This window comes from Simochromis diagramma, unplaced genomic scaffold (assembly GCF_900408965.1).
Source record: "Simochromis diagramma unplaced genomic scaffold, fSimDia1.1 OVJJ01000348.1, whole genome shotgun sequence".
NCBI classification, from domain to species: domain Eukaryota; kingdom Metazoa; phylum Chordata; class Actinopteri; order Cichliformes; family Cichlidae; genus Simochromis; species Simochromis diagramma.
In genome coordinates this window covers 3,180,354-3,198,326 of record NW_024386755.1, presented here as the reverse complement: position 1 = coordinate 3,198,326, position 17,973 = coordinate 3,180,354, and the positions used below count along the sequence as shown (strand labels likewise).

At 40.4% G+C, this 17,973-nt stretch overlaps 1 protein-coding gene and 1 long non-coding RNA gene across 5 annotated transcripts in view; one reads left to right on the top strand and one right to left on the bottom strand.

Annotated features, from left to right (window-relative positions):
- Positions 1–6,141: 6,141 nt before the first annotated feature.
- Positions 6,142–17,007, bottom strand: LOC120729798. Of its 2 annotated transcripts, XR_005694999.1 has the most exons (4): positions 16,898–17,007; positions 10,691–10,769; positions 10,341–10,490; positions 6,142–6,502 (listed from the first exon to the last, which is right to left on the bottom strand). It is a non-coding gene; the product is annotated as an uncharacterized LOC120729798 (long non-coding RNA). The 2 variants fall into 2 exon arrangements; XR_005694998.1 differs by having other exon boundaries at positions 10,341–10,769.
- Positions 10,401–17,973, top strand: part of LOC120729737 (unconventional myosin-Ic-like) — a 61,869-nt gene continuing 54,296 nt past the window's right edge. Inside the window, exons 1-2 of one of the 3 annotated variants that reach the window (XM_040025586.1) lie at positions 10,401–10,499; positions 10,759–10,937. In XM_040025586.1, coding sequence (XP_039881520.1) covers positions 10,848–10,937 — 90 coding nt within the window. In that variant the 5' untranslated portion in view covers positions 10,401–10,499; positions 10,759–10,847. Of the gene's footprint in view, positions 10,601–10,758; positions 10,938–16,958; positions 17,129–17,973 lie in introns of those variants that run through there. The other 2 variants (XM_040025577.1, XM_040025606.1) reach the window with 2 other exon arrangements.

Below are 17,973 nucleotides of genomic sequence, written 5' to 3'. Positions count from 1 at the left end.
TTTTTTCAGGACTACTTGGAGTCCAGCTGAAGGACCGTATGGAGTAGTGGGTACTCCCAAATCTTCTGAGAGAATGAGACAAGAGCTGAACTTTTTTGGGAAGGTTTGTGTCCTGTTACATCTGGCATAAAAGTAACAGCTTTTTGTGAAAATAAAAAGCATTTTACCATACCAACAGTCAGACGTGGTGGTAGTGTAATGGTCTGGGGTTGCTTTGCTGCTTCGGGACGTGGATGCCTTGCTGGAATTTATGGAACCATGAATTCTGCTCTCTACCAGAAAGTCCTGACAATGATCCGAAACACACCAACAAGTCCACCTGTGAATGGCTCACAAAAAGGAAAAAAGTTTAGGGAGTGACCTACTCAAAGTCTGGGCTCAAATCGAATTGCTTCAACATGAACTTAAACAGGCCGTTCAGTGTGGCTGAATTAAACCAAAGAAGAGTAGGCCAAAATTCCTCCACAGTGATGTGAAAGACTCAATGTCAGTTATCACAAACGCTTGATTCTTGACAGTTCTTGCAAACAAGCAGGTATTAACTTGTTTTTGTCACACGGGGCAGGTATGTTTTGATAGCTTTCTTTTGTTAATAAGTGAAATTGTTTAAGAACTTAATTTTGTATTTACTTGGGTTATCTTAGTCTATCTGAAATATGTGTAACACTTGGGTTTGTGAATAAAGTAATATTAACCCTGTAACACCAAGTGTATTATATTGAACACATCAGTTTTTGTGATCGTATGAGACTTCTGCATCATCAGTATGATTATTCCCTGAAAAAAACCCTTTAACAATACATACTGAATACAAACAATAAATCTGTTACATGTACCAAAAAAAGGAAACACAATAATGTAAAAACTATGAAAACATTCAGCAAAATATTAAATACTTCACTCTGTTGGAGGTAGACATGAATATTCTAGTATGGGGGTGCCTACTGGGGTCAGCGGGGGAGCTGGCCCCAGGGAGGGGTCACTTGCCTCTCCCTTCCTTCCCTCCCCATCTCCAGCTGCCTCCCTCTTCTCGCTCCACCACAATCACCCACACATGCAGGGCCTTGGGGTAAAGATGTGTCACCAGGGTGCAGGGGAGGCATGCCCCCCTCTGTCCCCTTCTGGCTGCCTGTGCCTCAATTTTATCTCACAACTTAGACATTCACATTACTCACACTCTCATAACACATACATATAGGATCTTGGGGGTGGGCACGCTACACGGAATCCAAAAGACCATCAGGGTGTACAACCTCACCCCTGGCGTCGTTGCCCACCTCTCAATTTTAAATACACGTAGACATTGAGGGCTAGCAGGAGGGACTATGTGCTTACCTGCTGCTCTCTGGCAGGTAGCTCCATGCCCTCCTGGGTTTTAAAGGCACCTTAGAACACACATGCATCAACACTACATATGAGCGAGCGGAGGGAGGTTTGGAGTCTTCACACACCCCCGTTCTCTGCGGGGGGGCTAGGAGGAGAAGTTGGCCGTCGGACTGAGGTCTGGAGTGTGGGGCCTTCTTGCTGCTGCGGAGTCGGGGCAGTCTGCTTCTCCCCACCGCAGGGAAAAGGGTAACACCACCTGGGTCTGGGTGCAGTTTCCCCCTCCAAGGGCAAGGGTACCTAGACCCGGGGCTTAGAGTACGCTTGGGGAGTGTGATTGTGTTTACAGCGTCTCTTTATGTCTGTCTCCACGTTGGGTGGGTGTTGAGTAATTGCATATGAGAGCATGAGGGTGGGAATGGATGTTTGTATCTGTGTGTGCCCGTTTGTCTGTGTCCATATGTCAGGTCGGGTATCAGACGCCACCCCAGGTCCTCCAAGGTATGGAGGCCTATCTCCCCCCACCACTTCCCCTGCCGGTGGCAGACGCCCTCAGACATCGGTGCGTTGGTGGTTCTTTGTGTCCGGGGATGGGCGTCCGGGTACACACCGACTCACTCCTTGGTGGCTGCTTGTCGGGGCCTGGAGCCTGGGGCTCGCTTGGGCCACTTCGGGGGTGGGGTGCCCTCGGCTTCTCGGCCTGGGGCTCGGTCACTCTGGCACAGCTGGCTGCTGGCGGAGCTCACAGGCACGTCACTGCAACTCCCCCTGGCTTCTGCTCCGCGGCTGCTGAGTGACCCCTCATCTCAGCTCTTACTGGGACAGTGGCGCGGCTGCCCCTCTGTTGGTCTTCCTTGGTCTCTTGTGTTCTGAGGGCCTCTGGATGTCTGGAGTTTTGATCTCCTCCATACCTGCTTCATGCCCTGGAGGACGGGGCAGTGGCTCCCCACACCCTCTGTGTGCTCTGTGTACATTGTGCACTGTCGATCTCACGTACTGCACAATAATGTTTAATATTTAGTATTTACAGTTATATTCCCATATATCATCGTGATGTTGTTTATTCTATTGCTCTCGTTTTCTTCTGCTTGTTTTCTTTTTTCATTCTCAACAGGTGAAATTAAAAAAAGTATCTACTGTTATCTATTATTAGCTATTTTATTGTGGTGGTGTTGTTTTTATTATGTTGCTCTTTGGTGATCGTGGTGATCCAGGTGTTTTGTTTGTTTTTCTTTTTTTTTTCTTCCCCCCTTTCTCACCCTCTCCTCTTCCCTCTATTTTTCTTTCTCACCCTCTCTTTCTTTCATTCTTTCTCCCTGTCCTATCCCCCAGTCATGTCTGTCCCGTCTTTAAAAAAACGAAAATAAAATAAATACATAATTATAATAAAGGTCAATCAAATGGACCAATATGGCAAGGCCATGATGATCCACTTGGTAAAGTAAATCCACTTGGCATCTTTCTTGGCTTTCAGACAACAATTCTGATGGCTAAAGATCCAAACGGGACAGGCAAAAAAAAAAAAGAATATTATTTTGTGTTGACCTTTGGTTAACACCAGGAAGTGACTGGTGATTTTTACTGCTTCCCAATTGTTACGTTTTTGTTGTCATTGTTGTTGTTTTCAAAATCATAAAGTAAACACCAAGTACTGCATATAACAGCTAGTTGTTAAGTTTTTTGTTGCCTAGTAACTAATCACATGCAGGCATTTCAGATATGTGGTCAGTCTTGTTGTAATCAGCTGGCTACATTAGGCACACCTGCCTTCACAACTGAACATTGCACAGTGGATATTGACTTTCTAACCCCCCCCCCCGAGCTGTGTCGTCACTTTCACACACACTCAGCAGATGTTTCTACTGCAATCTGAGTTGGCAACTGTGAGCGTGATCATAAATTTATACGTGCTATTTATAGTGTGCGAGAGACAAATGCAATATTAATGCCCGTGCTTCTGCAGTGACAGGGTGACTGCTGCTAACACAGTTGATAGGGACATGTAGCACACAGCTAACAGCTAGTTTCTTGGGGCTGAATACAAAAATGTTTAGTCATCGCCACCATATTTTATGACAGATTATGTAGTTAAATGTGTCAAAATACCCTGACCTTGTTTCTTTTATTAACATTTACATCACACATGGTGATTCTGAGAGGGCCCTCAGGCCTTAACCTTTTGCCTCCCTCATTTTGCTTGCTCGTAACCTCTGCAGCAGTTGGAGCCTGTTCTACTGTTACATCATCCATAATAACAGCTTGAACTCCATGCCGGGCCTAAATTTAGAGTCTCAGGTGAAAGTGGAGCAGACTGTTAGACAGAAAGTGGCCAGAGCAGCCAGCAGTGTGACATCCTTTCTCTAGCATGATGGGCTTCCTGGTGCTTCTTTGCATTTCCTCCCGATGAAAGGAGCTGAATAAAATGCCTGAACAGGATCCTTCTAGCTGATATCATTTTTCACCTACCATCTCTTTAAATGCTGAATGCTGTTGAAAAAATGCATAGTCCCCTGAAGTTTGGGCATAATATTTTGCTCTAGCCCCACTGGCCTTTAAACAAGAGTAACTACTCAGACAGAAACTGCAAAACCCAATGACCTTGCTCCTGTAGCACTAACCCTAGATTCTGTAAAAAGGCAAAACTTAGGGTTAGGGTTAGGTCTAAGCCATGAGTGAGGATGATTTAGACTCAGTGCCATACTGCACTGAAATGTACATATCACATTTGTGTCCCACAGAGGATGGGACTTTTCCACGCTGATGTCTTCAAGTTGTCCTTGATCTACCCATTGCCAAACTCTTTAACCCAGTGTTAGTGACATTAAAAGAAAGCATACTTGAAAGACTTTGCTAATACAGTTTTGACCCATCGGGCCCTGGCATGGGACTTCTGGAGGCATCCTGTGGTGTCTTGTTTCATGACACTGGCAGCAGATCCGATGGCTCACGCAGATGTTCAGTTGGATGGGATCTGGGGAGTTTGGTAGCCCCGTCTGAGGTTTGGGCTCTTTGTCTTTTCCATTCCTGAGCAGTTTTTGTTTTGTGTTTGAGAGCAGCTGTTGCTGTCAGCAAATACTGTTGTCATGGGGGCGTGCTTCGTGTGCAATAAGGCTTAGGTGTCTGGTAACATTTATACGAATGCCAGGATTGTAACAGGATAATTAGCGTAATTTCACCTGCGGTTCTCTTGTTGTGGTTGATTGGCTTATATTTTCAAACAAAGGATGCAAGGAGATGAACCATAGGGTTGTAGGTTGGTCCACCACTTTGATCCAGACTGAAGCAGATCAATTATCCCTCCTAGATGGAAAATCGTGATAATCTAGCACCACCACATGGCTGAGATTCAAGATTTCCAAGAATGATCTTCATGAATCTAACAATTCCTTGACATTTGTGATTTTGAAAGAAATTTCTATCAGATTTGGTGCAGACACCCATCGTTAGTCATCCCCTGACTTTTAACCATACAGCACTGAAGTGGCTGTAGACGGGATTTTCTTTGAAACCCAGTCATTGTATTTGTTGTGTCTGCTTTTTCTCAAAACAACGGTGTGATTACAGTCATTTACAAGCAGGAAGCAGTTAACACCGACTGTCACAAGAATGAAAAGTCTAGCTTAGTTTTGTCAGATCACCTAAAACCTTCTAATTTTGTGTGTAATGTCGGGGATATACATCATATGCGCCTGAGGAGAGAGCTGACTGAAGAACCATCCAAGTCTGGCAGTGCAGCAGCTGCTCTAGAGCCCTCTACAGTTTGAATCCGGCACTCACAAGAGATGCTTTCAAATCACTTTCTAAATGACGTGTTTCAGAAGCACCGAGGATCAGTCACAGAATGAAAAATGGACACACAGATATGGTGACATCTAGCTACAGAGGTTAAATCTGTTGTATTCCCAGCTGTTAGTTTATGCTTCAGGATACGCATTTTTAAAAAAGGTGGGTTTTAGAAGCTATTTATACAACACTATGGTCAAGGAAACATCCACTTTCTGAACTACTTACCCAGCTTACGTTGAAGGGGATGGAGCAATTTGGGTGGACTACCTACCAGGCTACCCAGATAGGTAGGTATAAAGCTAAAAGTTGTGGATAAAAGAACTTTAAAAAAAGATGCACCTAGTTAAAACTAGGATTAGCAACATGTTAAGAATGAAAAATTAGCGACATATAAAAAAAACCCTGGTAGATAAAACTGATTTATAAATTATTATCTGAAATAAATATTGTTCAGTTGTTAGATGTAATGGAAAAAATGACTGAAGTAGATAAACGTACAAATACGCACATATTTTTAGAACTTTTAGGTTAAAAAAAATAAATCACTGACATTTTTGTTATATACAGGTTATATACAAGCTAAAACTAATGTAAAATGATTACTCAAAATAGAGGTTAAAACAAATGTATAAAATGATTAGGTACAAGTAAGTTTTGGATTATAAAATGGATTATATGGATTATTTAAAAAAGTAATAATCTGATTTAATTCATAAGTGGAAAAATAAACTAGCAATAGCACTTTATTTTTTGCTAAAAGTAAATGGTGCAAATATTTTTGTTAAAAGTAACAGATTATGACTAAAATAATAGTGCTGGCTATATAGTTATAGCATATAAAATTAATCAATAAATTGTCAAACTAATAAACTAAACATAATGAAGAGATTGTTGAAACTGCTAACAGTAACAACATGTCCAGACACTGCCACAAGGTAGTATTTAATAAAAGACAAGTGGCATGTAGCATTCATTATTCAAGTTTCTTATCCGAGTCACTGGGTGTGGTGTGGGTCATATAAGCCTTGACTGTCAGCTTCCAACAGCACCTTTTTATTTGTCTTTTAGAGATCTGCCTGCTGAAACATGAAACCTCAAGAGGGCAGCAACTTCCAGCTAATCTGACAATACATCACTCGTGCTAAAATAATTTCCATATTTACACAGGAGATGGAAGTGCTATAAAGGAAAAAATGTCAATAGTTTAACTTTCCAGTAATTATGTTTGAAGACACTGTTCTCCGGAGGGAGTGTTTTGGCCGTCGTGTCAGTGGCTCCCTCTTCTACATCTGCAGCCTAATCGGCGTCCTCTAGCTTCCTCTGCCTTCCTGTGGAAACTGGAAACTGCCAGCGTTCTGTTGTCAGAGCAAGATTACTGCTCGCAGAGTAGGACCTGGGGAACAAACGTCAATGAAATATTATGAACTTCCTCTTCGACTGTAGAGACAGCTGTTATAAATAGCTAGGATTATTTTCAGACAACACTTGTGAGATTTACTCAGTCCTGGTCTGATCTGGTCTGGGCTGAGCCTCCGCGTGGGATCTGGTTACAGGATTTGGCCTGCAGTGCCCAAATGCCCTTGATCCATGCAGCTGTAATACTGTACGTTTACACATGTATACACAACGACTTGCAGTGTCACAAGTAGGACTGAATGCAGGAAATGCATGTTGGCTAAAGTAATATAAAGTCCCATTATATAGAAAATCACAAATATAATAGATGTGATTCAGTTGCTAATGAAAAGAAAATGAAGACAAACAATGATGAGAAATGTAACCAGTCACAATAAAAAGGTGTAAGTTGAGAGACAACACATGAAAAGGTGCTGGGGGGATGTTTGACCATGGTGAAGTAATATCATGGTCATGGGCCATAAAGAGGGGAATGTGAACAACATCAAAGGAATCTGACCAATAAATATTATTAAAGATTATATTCAACCTGCCATGCCAATGGAATCAAAGATGTGTAAGACTTTGGTAGTTTTATATTTAGAATTTTTTGAAAACTCCAAACTACAAGAAAATCATAACCACCACCATCAACAAACATGGTCAAAGACATCCAAGGATACTCTTGGATACTCCTCGGATCCAAGGATACTTGCAGGAGTTCTTGTTTTTAGTCAAGAATTGACAAGAATTGTCAATTCTTGACTAAAAACACTATAAATTATTTCAAAACACATTTATTTCATATAAAAGCAGATATATGATGCAATACATCTTCCCCAAAACTGAAATGTCATTTTTCAGGTTCAGAACTGTTACTTTAAAAAAAGTTAAACATTGTAACAAAGTTCCTTTTAGCTAACAGATAGTAGATGTTATTTTTGTATCCATTATGTTTCGCTATTGCTTTATACATAATACTAAAACTTTTGCTTCCTTTAATAAACTTATTTATAGCTAACCGTATTAAAAGGTTGTGTTTCACATATTTAGCTCAGAGGCTTTAAGACAGTTTTAAAGCTTTTATGTTAATGAAATGAATGAATGAATTTTATAACATATAGAAGCCAGTAAAAAAGTAATATTAAACATTTTGCATAGCCTAACACAAACTTAAGCCCACTCATCAAATTCATTTTAACATAACTCATCACTTAACTTATCACTAAATTAAAAGGATGCAGATTATTGGTTTTATCACAGCTGTAGGTGGGCTGAGTCAGAAGTCTTGGCCTGGAAAATCCCAATATTATACTCTTCGAGAGGAGTCACCTTTGTCATATGATGACTTACCTTCAGACTGTTGTAGCAAAGGAATCACACAGTGACACAAGCACTACACACATATGTATAAAAAAGATAATACATCATTAATGTAAGACGGAAAAAGTGGCTTTGGATCCGCCTTACCTTTCGGTAACCACTGAGACACTTCTCCATGGAAATGGAAAGGAAAGCAAGGAAGTTTAGTCTCCACAGTGAGAAAACGGATATGATGATTTAAGCAGGAAAATAGGAAAACAAATAATTACAACCCTTTTGTGACCTAGACTTACAGTAACAGGTTTTTTAACTGCCATGTCCTCATCAGTGAAGATCTAATTACAGTTGATGGAATGACAGTGATTAGTGTGTTATTCTACAGTTCTTACTTTACTACCAATAATCTGCATTTGTGGCCACTGTGCTCTGTCTTTTCCATTTTATTTTCCTTTTTAACAGTGTGTTTTCCTTGGAAGCCAATCACTTTGAAAGTATGTGTTCTTATTTTAAAATAGAACTGGGCAGAGACGTCTCAACTCCAAGATTGTGTGTAGGAATGTTCGTGTGCATGTGTGTGTGTATCAAGGCTACAGATTTCCTGTTGATGCCAAGCTGTCAGAAATTCCTCCAGCTAGGGTCAGAGGTCAAAGGATGTGTGTCTCTGTCACTTCCCCTCTCTTAACACCAATGTGCGATGCCCCTTTGCAAAACACAGGACATACAAATCCTGCGTGAAGCTCATGCTGAAAGATATCCCTTTTTATGCTACTGCTCATTAATTATGTATCAAAAAAACCTTTTATAGCGCAGGATTAAGAGAGATAAAAGCTGAATACTCTCAAGACAGACCCCTCTATGTGCTCTAAAGCTATCTTTTCTGTGGCTTGGCCATTCACCACACATATTATGATGTGCCCAAATAACTGGATGTGACCTGTGGTGATAACAGTGAACCAACAGGGTGTGAGGGGTCTGGAGTCATCAGACAGTTTAGGAAGGTTATGCGAATGATGCATGTTTATCTATCAGATTGAAGCTGTTTATATGCTTCTGTCTCACATGCACCAATGTTCGACTCCAGTGTCAAACATTACCCCTTTACCCCTGGAAGCATTCCTTCTGAGGAAGTGCACCACTATGAGAGCACAAGTCCCTTATTTGTTTTTAGAAAGCCAGCGATGCAAACGCCTGCCACTTGTGTGCACTGTATATCCTTAGAGAAGCACAAGTAGGTTCCGTCATGCACACGCTCAAACAAAAATGCATCTCTCTCACACATACGTACACACTAAATCATCTGGGTGGGTGTTGTAAATGTCTGAAGCAGGATGCTGTTTCTAGAAGGAAACCATGTTTAGACCAACCCTGTATGTGTGTATGTGTGTGTGCATGCAATGATTAGTTATGTAACAGGAGCCAAAACCATAGGTAGCCATTTTGGGGTAAAATGTAGTTCATTTAAAATAAGAATTATAGCAAAAATAATGTTAACTTAAATCAATGAAGAAACAATGACATGTTGAGGTTGCAACACCTTACAAAGTATAAAGTATTGGCTAGATGGTAAAAATAGACAGCTCGTTTGTAGTAGTAAAAACGCCAGAAGTAGTGAACAATTGAAATTTTGGGGCATAATTAGTGCATAAATATATCCAGCTAAGTATAAAATAGCTTAAAGTAATTGACAACCTGCTCCTAGCTAGCTAGATTGGTGAAATATTAGCTAAAAGCAATGGTTTAGTTGGCAGGCAAAAGCTAATTAAGCTCATTAAGCTAAGTTACCTCATTGCAAAAGGTAAAAGGTTAAATACCAGTAACAGAAAGGTTAAGAAAATGTTAGCTAAAAGTAGCTTTTATTTAGCTAAAAGAGAGAGAGGTTAAATCCTAGCTAAAAGTAAAAAGTAAATTACTGATAGTGTTCAAATAAATGCTAAAGGAAGATAAATGGTAAAAAGAGCAACATTTTTTAAACTAAAATGAAAAGATAAGTGAAAAGTTTAAACGGTTCAAATCATATAATAATATGTTAAATAAATAGTTTACTAGCTAGCTAAAATTAGGCCTAAACAATAGGTGAAATATAGTTCCTTTAAGGTAAGAAATGATAAAAAGACAAGCTAAATATATTGTGTAAAATAATGATTAAATAGTTTAAATATAAGTGGTGTATAAATCAGAGTGAAAGTAGATAATTTGATGAAGCATCTCTGAATTCTGTCACTCCAAGTAATATCCTACAAGTGGAAACTTTGACCTGAATGGAAAAACAAAGAACAATTTCTGTCTTTTTAAATTAATGGCATTAAATAGTCTAACGTGTAAAATCTGCTTAAAATAGCAGGTTCAAGACAAGAGATAGGGCATTTCTGACTGAGGCAAAAAATGTTAAAAACCACTGATCTAGACTTTTATTAGCTAGACTTATGCATAGTTTATTTTACTGAAGATACGAATTGGTTTACCACTCGCTACGAGAGCACATATTTTTTATCTAACTAAAGACACATACTCACATGCACTTGTAAAACAAAAGACACATATCCTCTGTAAGTGGCATCCATCTTGAGTCAGGCTACGTATTATATCCTTCCCGTGAATTCAGCCAGAGAGGCAACATCCTCTGGCTGCATGAGAGGAAGCTCGCCTCACTGTGACTCTCCGCTCTGCAACAGGTAACACCCCAACCTCAAATCTCTGTGCCAATGCTTGTAAACTACTATCACTACTGTATGTCTACTGATCCTCGTGCCATGAAATAACATTTCTCTATCAGGTAAGGGCTCCAACTGAAAGATACTGCATGTGGTTTCTTTTCATTTCAGAGAGAGATTTGTGATCTTGCATGCATTTCAAATGAATCTACTATCTCTGATAATTTTAACTTCTCTTGGGATGATCTTCTACGCACGTTCTCTTTCTGCTCAATCTTAGGAGTTGCAATTCTTTGGGGAGGAACAAGAAACACACACACACACAAAAACAGGATCACTTTAACAGAAGCTAAAGGAATAAAGAAAAAAATGATGGAACTGAAGATCCAGCTGATCCCGACAGGGGAAATCATCCTTTCTCCAGGGAAGAACGGAGAAAACCACTGCCACAACTGCAAGGTCAGTTTGCATACACACTGTGACCATGGCTGAGGCCAGCTCTGGAGTCAGATTTTTCCACTCATCTTTCATTCCAGAGGTTTTATGCGGCTCAGTGGGTAGACATAGGTGCTGACACAGCTGAGGTTATAGGGTTCATCTCCCACAGGGTTGACATTGAGAAACTTTTACATAATTTAAGAACTGTAAATTGCTTCAGAATCTGCTGTCTGTGGTGATAAATCAAATGATCTGTGGTTAGTAAATGCATTTAAATCTTGCTTGGCCCTGAGCAGTGCTCTCCGAATTATAAAACGCATTACTCAGAGGTAATTATGCATGTCAAACCAGGCTGCCTCTGTAATTTCTGGACACGTTAGAGACATCTGTACTGTGTTACAGAACAAGACTCATGATGCTAAGTGTTAATTAGAGTGAATAAGAACCCTCTTTAAAGAAGTCACGGTGCTTTAAGTAGCAATTTGACATTCATAGTGTCTTCCCTAAAACGTTCTTTGGTGATACAAAGGGCATTTTTGGATATTTTCAGTAAATACCAGCACAGTTATAATATTGTAGGAATGTGCAACATTGAGTGTAAAAGGTTTAGTGTCAGCCCTCACATAAGTAATTATAGAGAGGATGTTGTGAGTCAAGTAACCTCACTGCATATGATGCATTTGAAAGCTGCTACATCCAATGTTTATATGCTAACAGTAAATTGATTATAGAGCGGCTTATAGAGAATTTTCACCAGACTCCCAGTTCCCTTCAGCTCTGCACAGAATTCTTACCCTGTTTTGGTTTGAAGGCCAAATGTTTAATGTTCTCCCGTTGTGCTGCTCGAAAAGTCCAAAAGCAAAGTTACCAACTAGCTGGTGAGCACAGGCAGGTATTTCCAAGTAAAGCTGGGTGAGCACCCACAGCAGGGCTAAAACAAAGGCAAATATTGAACTTGTTTTTATCAGGTGGTACAAAACCATCCCCAACTTAATAATGACACTGGGTCATATCGTAGTATCTGGAGGAAGTGGAAATAAAGGCGCTTGGCTCTTTTAAAGCGACAGTACCTAAACACTGGTACAGATATGTTGATAACACCTGGGTCAAAACCAAAACCCAAGAAGTAGAATCCTTCACTGCTCACATCAACTCTGTGGATAAAAACATAAAGTTCACCAGGGAAGACACAAAAGATAACAGTTTGCCATTCCTGGGCTGTGCCGTGCGCATCAAAGAGAATGCGAACCTCAACTAGTTTTAGCGGAAGCCCACACACATGGACCAGTACCTCCTCTTTGACTCCCACCACCATCTGGAACACAAACTTGGAGTAATCAGGACCCTGCAACACTGGGCAGAAAATGTTCCCTCTTAGCCCAAAGGAAAAAAGAGAGAACACACACATGTAAAGGAAGCTCTTAAAACATGTTGTTATCCTAATTGGGCTTTCATCAAGTCAGCAAAGATGCACAGAAAAGAAGATCAGACACAAACTAGGGAGGATCAGAAAGACAAACGCAACAACACTGTCATCCCCTATGTAGCCGGTTTATCAAAAAACTCAGGAGAGTCTTCTCCTACACGTCTTCAAGAAACTCAAAGAAGTCCAGACGCTTTTCTTTCCAGGCTTCTTAGACTACGATAAAATGAATGACTGAGAATCTTCAAAGACATTTTCCTAAAAACAACAGTACAGTAAAGTACAAATAAAATAAAGTACAGTAATGTAAAAACAAACAAAAAAACAAAACATATATATATACAATCTGAACTAAGGCATAAAATGAAATATCCTGTCTTCTTGGAAAGCTTTCTTACATTAGTAGGAAACAAAAAAGAGTTTTTACAATATCATATCCCCTGGATGAGGTAGATTTGGTGTGTCTGTGTATATGTGTTCATGTGTAAGTGTTTTTGTGCATGTCTGTGCGTTTAAGTGTGCCCGAAAGCCTTTAAAGGACCATATGACAGGAAAGCGAGTGTATCAGCATTCTCTCAGATTTGGCCTGTGCTTTGATGCAACGTTTCCTGTTGTAGAAAACGGAAGTTATGATGGTGTAGATGTTAATAATGTCAATAATTAATGTTAATAATAACTCAGCGTCCAGCCTAACAGCTCCAGGTCAGTGGCTCTGAGTTTTACTGGCCCATGTATATTTTTACTGGTCTGCGTAAAGAGAAAATTCTTATTTATCTTAAGTATTAAATATTAATATTAGTACACCCCATGCCCCCCTTTAGACTCACCCCTGCTTGGTGTAAGTATTACAAATAGAAAAATAGGATGGCTGCCATCAGCCTTCAGCAAGCTGTCTAATTTAAATCTCACATCGGAATAATTTAACAGTTCATCTTGGTTTTTTTATAATCAATTTATCCAAGTTAATCGGCGAATCTTTGTAGCTTTACTAGCAAGCCTAGTTAAAAATTGGTGCTAAATAACGAAGGAAGAATTTCAATCTCCAAAACTGAAGCAGAAACAGAAATTGTCTGTGCTGTAAAACAGGCCATAATGTTAGTCGGATAATCCTCTAGAACAAACAAGAAAGAGGTCCAGTTCAGTGCCTTTAATTAGCAGAGAGGAGGCCAAGTAGACACAGATGTCGAGCAAAGCTTCTGTGCTCCTATGTTTAAGACTTATCGGTTTCCAAATGGAAGGAAGGGGAAAACTATCTATAGAGAGCAAAAACCTTTTTGTATTAGGGTGTAAACATGCCTTTAATGGTTTAAAGTTTGGCATTTAAAATGGGAGTCTATTCCTCGCTTTTGAAGCCTGTCTCAAGTGGCCATTAAAGGAACCACAGTTTTTGGCAGTAGCCATAGCTTTACATGTAGGTGAGCACACACAGTATAAAGAAATATGCCCAGACTCTGAAATAGACTCTATATGATGTGACTAACACATTTCATTTACATTTCAGCAGTTCATACTGTATGTGCTAAGCTCATATGTAATATCTAAATATAGTTGTCTACAGATTGAATGGAATTAGCTTTTTTTTAAAGCAGTCCCTTTATGGGATAAGGTATATTTTGGTAAAGTGTAACCACTGGCAGACACAGGTTTCAGATTTCTAGAAAGAGAATTGTGGTGTGGTTAATGCAGCCTGCTGCGTGCTGGTTAGTAATGACTGGGGAGGACTGGAATGTACCGTAGCCTGGATGGGAGGAAACGACAAAGACATTCCAGTACATGGCTTCATTCGTTCCCCTTCCCACATTCCTTAAAGGTCAACTCACCCTGCGTCTGGGTACATGTGAAAAGTGTGCGTTCCCTGACCTATAATGTGCCTGTCTTTCGACATCAAAAATCGACACCTACAATCACAGCACAGCACAGCAAAACTCAATTAGTCTGACGGTAAATTAATTCAGCATGAACAACTATGTACTGACTTTACTGATGAAGTGTGCAAAATATTCAGAACATTTATACAGTTCAAACTTCCCACAGATAATGCTTTTCCCCCTTTCTGAAAGTCTGGCAGTTGGTCAGTGAATGCTGGGATCACACTGAGTTTGTAGGCTAATGTAGGACCTTTTTGCTGCATTACAGCAGATAAGTCAAGCAAACCTTTTTGGCTTTTGTTAAGTGAAATCAGAACGATGTGGTGTTAACTGATCCTGGGAGAAAAAGAAAGATCAAGTGTGCTGCTGTTTGTTGATTTTGGAAGGGAAGTGAACAGGAGACAGGGCTGGGCCTGAAGGTAAGGGGCCAGTGTCATGACCAGCTCTTCTGCCCATCTACTCAACGCCAACAGGATACGACGTGCGTGTGTGTGTGTCATTGTTTGAGGCTGAATCGATCACCCCCCCCCTCTGGCAGTGCAGTCACATTACAACTGAGCTCTTGCTTCGTCACCCAATTAAGACTGAGGTCACCTTCACATGAGCACAGTGCATAACTGCAGTAATATCTGATACAAAGTCCAGTGCAGGGGATTCAGACCTGGAATGTTTAATTTATTAGAGAAACAGAGTACAGTTAGAGTTTATCATCTAGGCTCTGAGCTCATCACTGACTGCACTTGTGACACACATAGAAAATGGGGAGTATTATGCTGTCAGAGCCTACAGGTGTATGGTGGGATGGTGCAGTTTTACTAGCAAGCCTAGTTAGGGGTTCACAGAGCAGGCAGCGATGGAGGGCAGCAGTGGCACTGGCAGGTCAGAGAGAGATGGAAAGTTTTGGTGCTTAAATGTACAGCCAAACTGCAAGGGTTCAGCTGTATGAACATGTTTAGCTGTCAAGTTTTCCCAATGAATATTCTTCAATGAAAATCTTAAAGGGTATGATTATACTCACATCTAACCAATAATGTTCATTATTGGTCTCCTCTAGAGTATTGGCAGGCGAAAACAACCCTTATTTATCTTATACTTAGTGCAGGAGCTCCATTTATGTTGTCTTTTTCTTATAAATGATTCAAATATTCAAAAATTGAGTCTGTCTTACCCTTGCATAATCAGCTAACTTTTTTTAGTAACTAAAAGGCATGAAAATGTGTTTTTATCTTATATCATTATCTGAGTTACAGGCCCTCACAGGGGTGGATGAACATTTAGCACTCTTTGGTTTGCATCAGATTTTCTAGAATTTCTGAGCCTCATAACTTTGTATTGCATACACAGGAAAAAGCTTCAGTCTTTTCATGTTTATCAGGACTAGGGGAAGAGAGAACGCATGAGTGACACAAGATATGACAGCTGTGTCACGTCTGGACGATGCTCAATAAGGACAGTTATAAAAAAAAACCCATAAAAAGTGCAAATGAAATATTTTCAAATATACATCATGACACTGACTTTCACTCATTCATAAGTACAATAATTAAAAAAAAAAAAAATCATACTTTTTAAAAACTCCCAGTAAACCTTTTATTCATTCTCTGCTACTCTCAGTGTTGTATCTTAAAACTTCAACAACATTTCAGTTATTGTAAATGAAAATTTTAGCAGCAAGGGTGGAAATTTCTAGTTCTTATTTGTGGATTTCTTTCTTACCTGAAAAAAAAAAAACTTGGGACGATATGTAAAGTAAAAACAGAATGCAATGGTTTTAGAAACTCAGAAACCCATATTTTATTCGCAAGGGAACATAGAAAACATGCCAAATGTTTGAACTGAGAGATTTGACTGTTTCATGGGAAATATTAGCTTATTTAGACTTTGATGGCAGCAGACTTTAGAGTCTCCTGTCACGAGGTAGAGCTGTGAGTGATGGCGTGCAGGTGCAGTGACGCCTGTTTGGACAGCAGAGGGTACGAGAACCCCGTGAAAACGACGAGAGCCGCTCAATGGAACCGCTGAGCTGCAGTTTGCCGCTGAATGGCCGGCTGGAATGGCACTGGTTAGCGGTTCCTCCAGACTCAAATATCTAGCATTTTCACGTCTACTTTTATGTCTGCGCGCATTTGTTTTCTACCCCACCCGTTAGAGGTGCCGATGGATGAACTTTTAACCCGCTCAGAGCTCAGATGGGTGGACAGCAATAAATGGCTATGAGTGTAGTTTGCGATCTCCCAGAGAGTTTGGCTTTAAAGTGAAGGGATCTGGTTATGATCTTCTAATTCACGAAAGCTGTCTGTGTATCATTCCTCATTTAAGCCTTTAGTCTCTGTCAGCTCACCTAGCACGCTGCCATTTATCAGGCTAGTAAAAGCAGACATTGTTTTGTTTTTTTAAATTTCTAATGTCCCAGAGACAAGAAGATAACAATACCGCCTGAAGAGTATTAGCAGGCAAATCATAGTGCACGACCTGTCCGAAAGAAACTCATGACTCCTACGGGAGCTGTAGCAGGGTGGGTTTTTGGTTAACTTCCTGGTATTAGGCGGCTGTGCTGTCCTTTGATGACAGAAAAATAAAGGAGAAATTACCACACCACTCCCATAGAGTTTAACCCCCGACAACTACGACACACTGGCAGTTTGTTTCATACTAGCATATCAGTTCACGAAGCATAGTGTAACTGATACCTGCAGTCCAGGAGAAGCCTCCGCGCTGAGGCAGAGCCCACGGTTGGGGAACTGGGAGTGGTGGTGGGAGGGTCAGGAGAAACCCGGCACACAGTACGTTACCTACTGACTAACAGTGACCAGTCAGTAAGTGGACTGACTGACACGGCGGTGAGACAACTCCAAAACCTCGGGCGGTGGAAGTGAGTGAAAGAAAAGCGGCATAGCGCATTTGACCTCGGCTGTTGTAAGGTAAGCTTTCATCCAGTTTAAACACAGATTTTAAGCTAGGTGCCTCCCGCGCGCTCCTCGGCAGTTGCCCCACTGTGCTAACTGTTAACTTTGGCTCTTTCCAACCTCACGGCTGCTGTACTGGTTACAGCTGTGATACCGGCCAGTCTCTGCTCAGTAATTCGTGACAGTGCAGCATGTTTGAGTGAGTGGGCTGAAAGTCCCCGTGTGCACCATATGGAGAGAAGCTTTTCACCAAAACGCCATTGTAAAAAAAATAAATAAATAAATAAAAAAATTTATATATATATATATATATATATATATAAAAATAATGTGGGGTTTAAACGCGACACAGCCTGTTTGTGACTCATTTTACTCAGTTAAACCATACATCAAGACTCGTAATACAGCAGCAGGAGTCGTATTAGTACAGTGTGGTTAAAGCGGTTAAACTCGGTTATCTACCGCTGCTTCATTGTCTGTCATAAGTAATATATTAAATTGTGATGCATTTCAGCTAACCTAGCTAAGTGCTTAAGTTCAAAGTTTAAACATGCCTTGCTGGTGTGTTGCATATATACCGGTTTAAAGAATCAACATTACATGTGATTATTTTAAGTGTCTATGAAATCCAATACGAGACCCTTTTTTTTTTTTTGTTTGAATGAAGTTTGGTCTGGCATTCTCTCCTCCGTCCTCCGTACACTTGTGTAGGCTTGTATTTTCTGGGAGCTGGCTCACTGGCGTTCATTGAAAAGCAGTGCTGTGGACTTTTAGCCACGTAGTGATTTGGCCTATAGCCCACAAAATCAAATCCTTCAGGTTGGGGTTGTCTTTTTATAGACGCGAGACAGACACAGATT